This window comes from Sturnira hondurensis, unplaced genomic scaffold, assembly GCF_014824575.4.
Source record: "Sturnira hondurensis isolate 20B ecotype Veracruz unplaced genomic scaffold, ASM1482457v3 Scaffold0004136, whole genome shotgun sequence".
NCBI lineage: Eukaryota > Metazoa > Chordata > Mammalia > Chiroptera > Phyllostomidae > Sturnira > Sturnira hondurensis.
This window is the reverse complement of record NW_028076767.1, coordinates 52014005-52027826: the sequence shown is the minus strand read 5'-3', so window position 1 is coordinate 52027826 and position 13822 is coordinate 52014005. Positions and strand designations below refer to the sequence as shown.

The following is a 13822-nucleotide window of genomic DNA, read 5'->3' as shown; positions in this document are numbered from 1 at the left end:
TATATTTAGACAGAGGGGAAGGGAGGAAGAGAGGGAGAGAAACATCAATGTTGTGGTTGCCTCTCATGTGCCCCCCCCACCCCCACCGGGGACATGGCCTACAACCCAGGCATGTGCCCTGACTGGGAATCAAACCAGCAACCCTTTGGTTTGCAGGCTGGCACTCAATCCACTATACCACACCAACCAGGGTGTAAAAATATTCTTTCAATTAAGACACTCAAAGAAATAAGACAATGGGTGCAAGGACTCCTTTAAGTTAGGATTTATGATACAAATATTTTTGTCTTTTAACAGGGCAAGCTGATGTTCACATCCTAGCTCCAAGCTGCCTCTTTCAGGAGGAAACATCAGTGTTTTTTAAAGTAGGGTTAAAATGCTTTGCCATCACCCCTGCTGTGTTTCTGTAGCACCTATAGCCATTACCGGCACCTGAGGGGTCCTGCATTGATGGCAGTTTCTCTCTCATTTCTTTGGAGTCTGTTCTACTGCTGTGGTTTTACTCAGAAGTCAATGCTTTGCATAGATGATTTCCTGAGACAGTTTGCATAGTCTTTCTCAGAAAATGGCCATTCTGGCTGTGAACAGCGCATGTCTGAGAGGAGCTGACAGCAGACTGGTCAGGTCGGCATGCTTGGCCCTGGGTTCCAGCCCTGCTCTGCAGGCTTCTCTCCCTACAGGCCTTTGATCACCCCCACGTCAGTGATGTCACTGCCTACATCTTGCCATTTCTTCAAAGAAGAGAACAAGGTTTGGACTAGTCTGTTAGGAAAAAATAAAATGCTTCCAGGAAACCTATGCAAAACTCCCCAAAAAACAATTCATAGTTGCTTCAGCAACTGGTGTAGAAATGATTTTAAATAATAAAACCAGACTGAGTAATTCAAGTTTTTGTAAGGCCGTAATCCTTGCAAAGTCGGTAGTGCCCGCTTAGGGTTCTAGATATGAAATTTGGGAACAAAGCTAATGTTAAATTTCTTGATTTGAATATCTTTTTAAAGATCATCTTGACAGTGTGGTTTTAAGATACTGAGAACAAAGTGGCTCTTTGTAATAAACTTATTAATAAACTTTAAGTGGCATGCTGTTCTGTTAGAGGCACTAAGGTAAGGAGAAGCACTGTTTTATGAAGTGGGTCATGTGGGTATATATGTGTTGGTGTGCGGCGTTGGTAGCAATCCCATGGTCTTCATCAGTGTACCACTGGAGAGAAAAAGAAAAAAGTCAGAATTAGAAAATCAGTTGTCTGTTTCCCCCAATCAATTCAAATGAGCATGCAGAGAATAAAACAGGATGTTTTAATTCCTGAATCAGTGTATGAACTGAAACATAATCCAAGAGGGTGTCTGATTCCCCCACACCTTTTCTCAGGCACATTGTTCTGTCCCACTGAAGAAGGTGTTGAAAGAATTCACTGTGAATTTGGCTTTCCTGCACAGTGCTTTAAGGATACGTATATTCTAATAAAAATATCCAAATCCATTTTCAAATTTGAATCAAAGGACACTTAAAACCATGTCAAGCACAGGAGGAATGCTTATCCCATTAAGCTCACTGGGTTTAATTATCATCCAGTGTCGAATTTCTCTTGCACTGTAGTAAGATAAAATGTATTAAAATAAACGAGTTTTGGCCTTGACTGGCGTGGCTCAAGTGGTTGGGCGTCGCCCGAAGCAAAAGTTTGCTACTTCAATTACAGGTCAGGGCATACGTGTGAATTGCAGTTTCAGTCCCTGGTTGGGTCACATGTGAGAGGCAACCAATGACGTTTTCCTCTCTCATTGATATTTCTCTTCCTCTTTTTCTCCCTCACTTCTCCCCCCCAACTAAATAAATAAAATCTAAAAATAAATAAATAAATAAATAAATAAATAAATAAATAGATGTATGTTAGTTTTGGCTCTGGGCAAGTAGCTCAGGTGGTTAGCGCATTATCCCAATACACCAAAGTTGTGGGTTAGATCCCCTGTCAGGGCACATAAAGGAATGAACCAGTGAATGCATAAATAAGTAGAACAATAAATTGATGTTTTTTCTCTTTCTCCCTCCCTTCTAAAATAAATAAATAAGAAAATAAATAAGTTTTTAAAAGGCAATTTTTTTTCCTAATAGATGTCAGTAAGGAGCTAGAAAAATCTATTTTAGCATTCCATATAAATGTTTAACATAAGTGAAGTCAGGAGTCAAATGTATTATTTTCAAACACTTGAGATTTCTCACCAGAAGTTTCTTTTGATCCCTACGTGTGACATTCCTGTAGAAGAAGCTGATGCCCTGAGGCAAAACTGTAGCGACTCCTACAGCATTTAGCGACTGGAACGTCATGGCCAGGCAAACATATATTACAGAGGCATAAATCAACTCTTAAAAAGTGCTTAGTGAAAGTATGGCTTTTCTTTGAATAGTGAAAAAGTAAACCACAACCTATTCTGTGAATCTGACCCTAAGGATGTCTAGCAGGTGTTTGTGGTGTTGAGTGACTGGGCACTGTCTGAACTGAACACAGAGCTGTGTGTGTGTTTGAAGAGAGTGAGGAAAAGCAGGCTGTTCTAGCTAATACAGACAAGACTGCATTTTACACAAAAACATTTAGTGCCACACACCTACATATACACGTATGTGTGTATATAGTTTTTCTTAATCAGAAAATGTCTAGTGCAGAAAATGAATTCCACTTAATACCTAGAAACCTCCTTCTGTCTAGGCAACAGCTGCTTTAGCCACTTCCGACTTTATAAAGCAGTCTAATTGTTTATTGCCTCTGGCTGGTCAACAAAAGATAACGTGGCAGTCGCAAAACCTGAAGTGTGCCGACTATTTATATCCCACTGTTGTTAGAATGGCCAGTAATACATACTGGACAGAAATGGATTTTCATACTCGGATTGGGCTATGATTGTGCTGGCTTCACATCAGAGTTGCTCTGCCACACACTTACTGAGTGAGTGAGTACTTTGGAATCAAAATAGGTTGACTGAACCACCACATGAGTAGGAGAGCAGTGTTTGCCACTTACAGGATGTGCAATATTGTGCTTCTCAGCACCCAACTCTCTAATATCATTCACCATGACTCTGCTGTGGCTCAGGGATACCACTTCTCCAGCTTCTCATTGGAAGTATAAAACCCCTTTTAATCCTGTCCTGTCTCCTGAGACCTCTGTGGGGGCACAGTATCCCAAAGAGGAGAAACCAGAACCCATCAGAAAGTAAGTTCCTTCCCCCTGCGCAAAGTTTGGCTATACCATTGCCTGGAAATCCACTCCAGCTTCCACTAAGGCTTTGGAGATCTGTGCTGACTGCTGAAAATGAACGTTGTCTGCAGGGAGAGAAAGGAAACATAAAGTCACTAATAGCAGCTCCAGTTTTCCGATAATGGAAGGGTGGGAAAGGCATAAAAAGAAAAGGGGCTGTTTGAAGTTCCAGGACTCAGCATCCCATTTAGCCCAAGACAAGTGAGTTGTGGAAAGCAACACTGTTTTATTGAAGTAGATGTAACAGTCTTGCCCCTCATGCTTTTGTTTTGTCAGTAGTGAAATTGCAAACCTGTCTGTGATACTAAAAAGTCTAATTAACTGAAACTCACCATCTGCTGTTCCATGAATAAGGAGGTACTCAACTTGTTTAAAATTTTCAGCTCTGCTCATGACTGTTGAATTCTGGAATTGGGAAAAAAGAATGTCATTATTCAAAAAAAGATCTGCCATAAACTGATTTTTCACTTCAGTTTACAAAATAAAATGTTTTCAGCTGGGGCCCCCTTTGATACAAAATATAGCAAACCGATATTCAAGCAAATGCTGTTTGCATGCATGGCAGAATGCATAGCATGCCCTGTGCCTGGGAGACAGGACTGGAGAGGGAAGATGCCACATCTCCCTTGCACATGTAGGAAGAGGCTACCTGCCACCCAGGCTGCACGCAAAACCCCTTGAGTTCCAGATCCTAGATTGGCTGTGTCCTATGCATTAGCACAGGGCAGAGTCTCATATTAGCAATGTATGTTCCATGGGCTTATGCTGTAGTTCAGCCAAAAAGTGTATTGCCATGGCAACCATGTGTCACATGGTGCCATACATGATACATTTCAAAGAGCCTGTACATAGCATTTGCAACTAAACATACTCTGCAATATGTCACATGAACTTTGATCCACATTGCTAGGTTCTGATTGAGAAGCAAGTATACCTCTTTGGGAGCAGATGTTTAAAATCTAGGCAAATGTAACATATGGGAGGGGAGATGGGTGAAAAAGATCAAGAACTGCCTTTGGAAATCAGTGGGTTGTTGTCTGATTCATTCCGTATTGGGGAATGTGTTGCAATCGGATCAGGTTGTTCCCAAATCAGACAGAGAAATAGGGGCAAATATTGGGCAGTCCGCTTTTTGAAGGCTGCTTTGTGGCCCCAGAAGGAAGGTAGGGTCTTGGATGAAAAAGCCTTTCAAAGCATGCAACTGGTCATCTGATCTTCATTCGGGGATGTCTACAAAGTTGGGAGGAAGGTAAAAATGTGGCATAGACATGTTAGTGCCTTTGGGAAGGCAGGGGCTGGAGTCCACTTCTTTGGGAGGGAAGAGCCAGAGCCCTCACTGCAGGGTTAGCATCATCCAGCCAGTCCCACAGCATCTTCGTGAACCAAAGGCAAGGCTTGCATTTTACAGACATTTCTGTAACGAACACCAGCACCAACTTAATATTTTTGATTGGAACCCTGATTGTCTGGCAGGAAGCAGGACAGGGCTAAGGTCAGAGTACCTGTTCAAGTTCTTTATCAGCAAGCTATACATTGGGAGACGGGCAGGGCTCTGAGCCTTGTTTTCCATCAAATGGGAATGAGAAGAACTCCTCTTACTCCCTTACAGAAATCGGAGTCAAGAGACGTGGGCCCCCACCCCCTGTTTAGGTAAAATCACTGACACTGATGTGAGCATACTGCGACACAGCGTTCGTGGAGAAAAGACATTCTGTCTACAACTTTCAGGACAGAGTAAACCAACGTGTTTCAGGGAAACACCAAAGTCGCATTGTCCTGGAAAGCTTAGGACAGATGCCCTCCCGTTCCTGACCAGGCTGGTTCCCACTTGTCCTCACCACATTGCATTTCTGACCCATTTCTGACCCTGGGAATCAGCACCTAGGACTTGTGAAAAGTAACATTTTTACTTTACTTCATTTTAAAGAAGTGTTTTATCTGGCGAGAAGTCCCAGATAAATCCATCCGTGTATGAGTCTGTCCATCCATCCAACCCCACATTGCCCCATTCATTCTTCCACACATTCATTCTTTTTTCATCTAGTCCACCAGTATTTATTTGTGAAATACCTCCCTAAACAATAAGATCCACGAGAAAAAAGATTTGTCTCTGTTGTTCATCACTCTACCCTTAGCATCTAATACAGTGTTAAATATTAGTCAAATTAATAAATGAGAGAATGTAAGCACCTATGTTGTACCATTCACTATATTTTGTTCGATTTTGCAGAGGCAAGTGGGAAGAGCTGGGGTGGGTGGAATGAAATATTGTTATTCGGAAATGTACCGAGATAAGTTTTGCCTACTCTCAACGCATACACCAGGCCGCTAGTAATAGTAGCTAACGTTTATTGTTTACTCTGTCAGTTACTGTGCTAAGCGTCATAAATTTGTAGAAGTGCTGCTCTATTCAATCCTCATAACATTCCTGTGAGATCCTGCTTTCTCTGTGGACATGGCAAGATTCAGAAGCATGTAACTCGCACCAGGTTTCATCTGTGGGAAGTGACAGGGCTGGACACAAAGTCTGACAACAGAGCCCTTTCCCCTTCCTGCACGGAGTATGATCTGGCCTTCCAGCAACGGAGCAGCAGGAAATAAAGGGTTAATTAATTCTCCTGGAATTCGGAGTACACAGATACAATGGGCACCCTTTGGCTCCTGTGCCCAGACTGAATTAATTGGGAGAGATCTTGATCTGCAAGCCCTGCGAGATTTATGAGGCACAGTTTCTGACTGTGCCCATGAGGCAGAGCCTAAAGCAGCAACGGAAGCCTGAGCAGTTTTCTGCCCTTCAGAGAGGAAAAGGATCCGAACCAACCTCCCTAAAGGACAGCGTAGGATTCTAAGCCAGAGACGGAGAGGCTGGGGCTTGAGTCCCAAAAGTGAACATTAAGAATCTGAGCCCAGGCCCTGGTGCCCTTTAGAGCCCTCTGCCTGACCCTTTCTGCCAGCCCCTGTCTCAGCCTGTGCTGGCAGCACTGCTGTGTCCGACCACGTTGCATAGAGCTCTTTGCCCGCAGAAGACAGCCAACTTGAACACCTAGACCTGACTCAGATATACACTGGTGTCCCCTGGACTCACCTCTGAAAGCCTCGCAGTCTTTCCTTGCTTGGCAACTTGAACAGCAAAAGCTGCTCCTACAACCTCCCTGAGCCATACAACTGAGACTTGACACTGCAACACAGAGTAATGGCTAGGAGACATATAAATACACAGGCCAGTTAGCAAGGAATGTGATAACTACTGGAGTTTGGACCAAAACAGTTTCTGGCTGCCTTTTTTTTTCTTAAATGGAGTGAATACAGGCTGAAAGAAGACAATTTTTATAAACAAGTAAAACCCTGAGCCTAAGATAAATGTTGTGATGTACACACTGTAGCTGTGATGAACTAGACATGGTGAGAAATGCAACATACTGAGAAAAAGACGAAAACTGTGATAAAAGTGTCATGATGCAAATTGTTTTACATTAACAATATTACACTACAAAGAAAGAAAGACAAATACTTTTAATGCAGCAAAAGAAAACTAAAACAAAAGCTTCCCCTGCGACTGCAGGATAAGCCTGCCGTTGCCAAAGCCCACATCCCCCTGCTCGCTGGGAGAATCCTCAGGAGGGACCTCTCTGTGTGAGGAGGGAGACAGGCAGCCCGAGGTGCATGCCGCTTTAAGGCACTCAGGCTGCTGAGAACGTTCTCCCCCCCCCCCAAGAGACACAGCTGTGTCACCTTGCCTCATTTCCTAGCAGACTGAGTATTCTGGTTTTTCAAAAAAGACTCTTGATGGTCCACTGTATGGTGCCCTTTAACCTGTGAAAGCCCACACCCAAAGCCAGGGAAAGGAATGCATGAAAGAAATGCATGATTAACAGTTAGAAACAATTTAATTGTGCTATTTTAACCCACCCAAATAGGATAATCCCCACTTGCCTGTTGATGGAAACAGAAATAAAAAAGGAAATGGATGACTAAGTTAGAAGCCGAATAGTCTATCACCAACTACTAAAAAGGAAGCTAAGAGTGATAAATGGGCAAAGATGCAATGGCGGTGCAGTTGGCACCCTCCTGAGGCTAAAAACTTCCGGAGAGCCCCGCTGCCAGCAACAGCCTGGCAAAGCAAAGTGGGAAGGATTGGTCCAGTGGCAGTGCCGACTCCACAGCATCTCTGCAAGGAGCTTTTCCTGCAAGCCCCAAGAAGAACCATCTGTAGCTCTTCATTGGATCATGCTGGTTCCTCAGTTACCTTCCAACAAATAAATCTTTGTATTTTTTGAAATAAAAGAGAGAGCCGATAAGAGCAGGGAAGTACTGTGAGAGACAGAAGGTCTAACAATTTTTAGGCTACCCCTTGTGCCATCCGGGAACCATCAGGACAATTTGCTTGCTGAGGACAGTGGGGGTGGCTGCCATGGTTCGAAAGCTTACTTCATGGTGGGCACAGGTACCTCACTTAATCCTTGCTATAACCCTGTGGGGTGGGTCTGATTATCCCCATTATTCAGATGAGGAAACTGAGGTTCAGAGAGCTTACTTAGCCTTCCCAAGCTCATACTGCTAGTAAGTGCTGGCATTAGATTTTGAGTACAGGGCTAATCCCAAAGCCCATTCACCTCAGAGCCAGACAGCACATCACCATTTCCAGGACCTTGCAGAAAAAGTAAACAGCCATGGTCTCAAGGACAGCCCACTACTTCAGTGACACATTACTTCGGTGTACCGACTCCTCTATGCATCCTCCCACTTGAAACCAAGTCCTTTATACATAACATTAAATGATGCTATTTGGGGAGGTGCCGTTAATGCCACAGAAAACAGAGGCCATAGAAAATATTTAAGAGAAATTAATTCAACCCACTATATCAGATGTTTTACTTGTTTACATCCATCAAACAACTGTCCCCACGAGATGCCAAGGAAAGAGCTTCCACCAGCCCGACAGGGGGCTCTGCCTCAGGCCTCAGCGAGCAGCACTGGCTTCTTTAAAGATCACACAGCAGTCAACATTTTATCAGCACTCAACAAACAAGTTAAGGTTTGGCTTAAATCTGAAGGTCTCTCTCCCTTTGGCATATTCTGGGATAATAGAACAAATGTCAAATCAGTACAAGATGGCATATTTACAAAATTGCACCCTGTTTTGCATAACCTAACGATGCAGCAGTTCTTAAGGATTGAACATTTCAAATCTGCTAGCAGAAGACTGCCAAATCTATGACTGTTTCATACACTTGCCAAAAGCCTATCAAATTTTGAGCAAAATGCAAAATAAATCTCCTCTACAAGTTAAATCAGTCCCTTCTGTGTGTTCCAGGCTGCCCTCTTCTCCCAACAACAAGGCTCAAGACTTGGGTCTCATTCTGCTTGCCCCCGATCCTACCTTCTTCCCCAGCGTGTATCTATAAATCCATGCTCTCTCCAATCACATGTCCGGCCTTATCGACCCCAATTTGGCCTGCTCTTCCCACAACCCTTCTTTGGTGTTATCCCTCAGTTCATCAGACCTGCTTCACACATCCCCAGAAAACCAGCTCAGGCTGCTACTCACATGTCCACCATGCCACTCGGCCTCATCCCTGTTTGCAGCCTGTGGAGAGCATCTGTGCTCATCCCCTCCATCTTCCTGGATCTCTCTAGACTGGCCTCAGATAAATGCCCTCTCCTTTTCCTACTTCTTGGTATGTATCAGTTAGATAATGTTTTCATGCCTCAGTTTCTGTGTCAGTAAAATCACGATACTTGAAGCACATACAGAATTTGAGGGAGAATCAAACCTACCAGTTCATGTAAAGAGCTTAGGATAGTGTTGGCTCACAAAAGCAAGCATTTAATAAATAAAGGAATAAATGAAACGGGATGCCCCTGGTTGAGGGGGATGGTGGAAAGGCAAAACTCTAATTTCTTGTCCACTTCCCTCCCCCTCCCTTCATGCTTGGAAGGTACAGAGTTCCTGGGATTCCACAGTCATAATTGGGCAATCACTACTCTTTTTCATACATATTAGGCACTTAGTCTTATTCAAGTTCAAGCTTCATTACCTACTCTCTTTTATTTATCTCTAAATATTTTGTGGGCATGTTTTGTCTGATCAACAAGGTAATGTCTGAATGGTTAAAACCCCAAGAACCTTAAATGGGTGAGTGAAAGTGGACCACATGTGGATATTTTTTATCGATCTGATGGAAGACCTATGACTGACCACACTAGAAACTGGGCAGCAATTCAGTCAGGAAGCCACTCCTCGAGGTTTGGCCACAGTGGCTAATTGCTTACTATTGCTGTTGGAGGTGAGGCGTGTCTCCCTGGCTGACTCTTGTGCTCGTGTCTGTCACCGTTTTCAACTGCTGTGGACTGAGACTCACTACAAAAAAACGTGTGAGTTCAGAGCGACACAGCCTATTGGCTGTGTTCGTCATCCTTACATTTTGGCTGCCAACTTAGAGCTTCTGGGACCATCTCTACAGGGTTTTAAGGAGATGGACATTTTCCTTCTTTTCTGAGTGTCTGGTATTTTTTAAATGTGCTCCTGCCTTTCCTCTTAGCCATGGTGGGTGACTATTGACAAAAAGAGTCCCGTGGGTCACTGTTTTGTCACTGCATGGGGCCCAAGCCTTAGTTTCAGGGTCCCCTGATCTATATGGAAGATTCATAAGGGTGGGACGGGGCACGCTCGCTGGTTGGGTGTGTAGCCTCGGTGGTGGTGGTGCAGGCCTTTGTGAAAGCCGCGCAGGCGGGCTTTCCGCAGTGCCGGCGCTGCACAGCGCTCCACCGCCTCCCTGGCTGTGCCACTGGAATTTACAAATGGTCCCACCAAGTTCCTTTCCTAAATGGTGAGTAGAACTTTTATTTCACAGAATGTGCTTCTCCTGGTGATGTGGGTTTCTCTAAATTCTCCCAAATACGGGTGATCAATGACCCAAGAATGCATCCTTTTTCTCATTTGAGTTTTATTACAAATTAATTCTCTTCCAAAGGCTCTAATGCTGGCTACTGCACTGACAATTCATTAACTGAAAATGTGGACAAAGTTTAAGGTTTTGCTTCTTGCAATCGCTTGGGGCCTTTCTATCCTGGATGCGCTGAAGAGAGTCAACTGGCCAGAGTAGGTGGGAATCATTTTCAAAATATGTCCTTCTGACCCAGGAAATGCACAGGGCAGTGAAAGCCTCTAAGAAAGTATCTTCTTTGTCTTTTCAAAGAGGATGGGAAGATGGAGGGAGGGAGGGAGTTGGGGGAGAGAGAGACAGAGAGACAGAGAGAGAGAGAGAGAGAACACGAACATAAACCACCTGGGAAGAAGAAGTAAAAAAAGATGGGGTCCAGAGGGGCAGCTGGGGCCTTGGAGGAAAATAGAATTTTTGAATATATTCTTGCCAGAGACAAAAGCACAGGCTCATTTAAAAAACAAAGGAGGGCAGCTTTATTCTAAAGCCTGCTGTGCACCAAATATAGGCACTTAGATTCAGTTCTCTACATGCAGAGGAAGTAATATATTAGGGTGGAAAGAATTCTGTGAATGCATTTGCCTCACTTTCTCCTGCCCACCTTAACAATTGCCCACCCAAATAATTCTTCTGAGTAACACATTGGGAACCTTTAGCTCCCTGGTACTGGCAGTTTTAATGTGTCCATTGCCAGCCATGAATTTTGTGCCAAGAAAACCCGACTCCTGGCGGTGGAAGGATTAAACAGTCCTCGGGTGCCATCTGTGCAGTGATTCAGAAGAGTAACTTGGTGCACCCAGTGTGTGTGTGTAGCCATTGGCAGTAGGAAGTGACTTCTGTTTACATGACTACCTCACCCGGTGGAACACCTGAGGGGGGAGATGAAAATGGTCATCGAAGTGGGGGTAGGTTGAGGAAGAACGGCGCTGTTGTGGGAATGAGGAGCTTACACAAAGGTCTGAAAAAGAAGGATGCAATGGCAGATTAAAAGTTATTATCCCACGAGAGAAGGGCTGATTTAAGAGGAAACGCCGTGTTAGCAGATGTTCGTCTGGCCAGGTATGCTTCCTTTGATGTCAGAGTTTGGATTTGACCATGGGCTTCTAGGTTCAAAGACTTTTTAACGTGGGAATTTTAAGTGAATTTTTGGCTCATTATCCACCACCTGGAGTCAGGGTTAGGATTCTGGATGGTATGCCTTCAGTGTTTTGGGAGTTTGTTTTTGGTACATTGAGCTATCTAAAAAGACCCTTTGGTTACTCAGTAAATGTAGTGTACTATAGGAGGGATGGTTGTCAAATATAAGTATCCTGCTCAGGTCATTGACAAGAAAAGCCCATCTGTAGAATGAGAGAAGTGGTGGAGACACATTTTTTGCAACAATGTTTCCCTTCAAAGAGTTTTAAAATTGAACCTTGAAGAGTTTTAGGGTTTATGCATCATACTGAGTAATCAAAAGAATATAATTTTGAGTAAAACCTTGAATAGCTAATAATACCGCAGAGGGGAAATGGGAGTCCAAGAGAGATAAATGGAGGATTAGAGAGATCTGAGGGAAAACAACACACATTCCAAAGAGGATGCCACTCCTCCAGGAGACCAGTACCGATCTCCTAATAGACCATGGAAAGGAAATGTCATTCCAAGCTGAGGGAGAAGATGACAAAGCCACAATAAGGAAGAGCCCCCAAATACTCAGAGAACACCAAACAGTCCAGGTAAACTGGGACATTGTAGAAGCGTGTTGAACACCCGGTAAAAGTTAAGTACACAGGGAAGGCCCGCTAAAGTGCTGTGGGTGGGGGTTCATCTCATAGCTCTGTGGGGTATAGAGTGTAGAACGAAAGCTAAGGGGAGCAATTGGGTTCTCGTTGTCAAAGGAGAGGTAGTCATGTGACAGGAGCAATGAGGTGATGAAGAAAGGAAAGGGTGTCTGAAGCAGCTTATTAGCTACGATGGAGAAAGAGCTGGAAGAACTGAGTCCAAAGTATCATGTGGGACAATTAGCCACAATGGGGACAGCCTGATTACAGGGCTGCTTTGTAGTGGAAGACGGTTTGTGCATCTCACTTTACAGGTTGTTACTTTTCCTTCTTGACTGAAAAACGCACACAAGAACAAACACAGATGTGCATGCTTCCCCACCCACCCCGCACTAGGCTCGTTAAATGAAACTGAAAGTAAGAGGTAGAAGTACATTGTCTTCACCTGTGTTGCAAAACTAGAAATTTTGAATTTTATTGTTTTGATCAAATGGCTGTAGAATCCATAGTAAAAATATCTTCAAAAATGTACAGATAACGCCCAGAGAAATGTATCAGTATGAAGCCCATTTCTTAAGAATTATGGCACAGATAAATTGTTTTCTTAAGCTATTCTTTTTTTCCCCTTTCTTTTCCATTAACTGTCCAGGAAAGAGGTTTGAATTTCCTTTGGAAAATGTGAACATCAGATGATTTGCCTCGTCATCTGAAGTTTCAGAGTTTTTGACTAACACAACCGAATCAGGAACCTTCTGGGTGGGCCAAACTGCTAGAAGGGTCCCTACTACTGAGCCCAACACTTCCATCCACATCAACCTGGCTCTGGCTTTGCGGCAGCATCCACACTAGCACTTGGGAGTGCCAGTGACAGTGGCACAGAGATCACATTTCAAATGCTAGAGCCCATGTGCAGAGCGACCTGCCCACTGAGTCTCCAGTCAGGCAACCAGCCTGTGGCATGCACTTGAGTAATTAGGCTTCGAGGACTTTTCATGGTATCACCCACCCAATTGCACCTTCTCCTCACTTGCATTACTAAACTCTTGTGTGAAAAAAAAACTGTACATATTTGACTATGAATAAGAAAAGTATAGACTTGTGCATACATCTTAATTATGAAATACCATAAAAATTGTAATAGATAACTAAAGGTTTAGAGTCTTCTGGGCTCTAAAAAATATGTTGAATTTGACATGTTTTCTAAACTGAAATTTTTATAATTAAAGTAATTATCTGGTGTTGCTTTGTATTTCCAAATGAATGCATATTGTGACCTATATAGCATACGATAAAGACTGTAATTATGCAGAATATAGTAGGAGAAGCTATTGGAGTATCTTTAAACCACCTGTGTTATTTTCTTCTACGAGAATTTTGTTGGAAATAGAAAATATATATTTTATGGATAGATACAATTTTAAATGTTCTTAAACCACTTATACATAGGTTATAAAATGGATCCGGTTCCTCATTTCTTACCTTGTAGTGGTCAAGGTTGTCTTTTGGAGTTGGAAGACCCATGTAACGTTCTGTGTATATGGAGTCTTCAATAGAGAAAAGAAACAAAAGTTAATTCATACAAAAATTTTTTTCTTTCTCTTTTTGGATTACTTTATGTGCCTTGGTATGCCTTAACTTTGCATAGGTCTATAGCATGACCCTCAGAAGTATCTCCTCCAGATCATTTTTGTCTGGCTTATTAATGCAGACAGGCACCTGCTCAGAACCCTACCTTTCCACGCTCCTCCTGGCCCACCCCCACGCAGCCCTCGTGAAGAGGCAGAGAAAGATCAGGCTCGATGATCTCCATCAATAATCCACCTTCGGGAGAGTCAAACGGCAGGTGCTAGGAGTTTAAGAAT

The 13822-nt window shown here is 43.3% G+C and overlaps 1 protein-coding gene across 1 annotated transcript in view; it reads right to left on the bottom strand.

The window, feature by feature from the left end:
- Positions 1-472: 472 nt before the first annotated feature.
- The window catches only part of DPP4 (dipeptidyl peptidase 4), an 83893-nt gene continuing 70543 nt past the window's right edge, over positions 473-13822 (bottom strand). Inside the window, exons 23-26 of the mRNA XM_037044583.1 lie at positions 13440-13504; positions 3586-3658; positions 3245-3318; positions 473-1203 (exon numbers count right to left, since the gene is read on the bottom strand). Coding sequence (XP_036900478.1) covers positions 1102-1203; positions 3245-3318; positions 3586-3658; positions 13440-13504 — 314 coding nt within the window. The 3' untranslated portion in view covers positions 473-1101. The remainder of the gene's footprint in view (positions 1204-3244; positions 3319-3585; positions 3659-13439; positions 13505-13822) is intronic.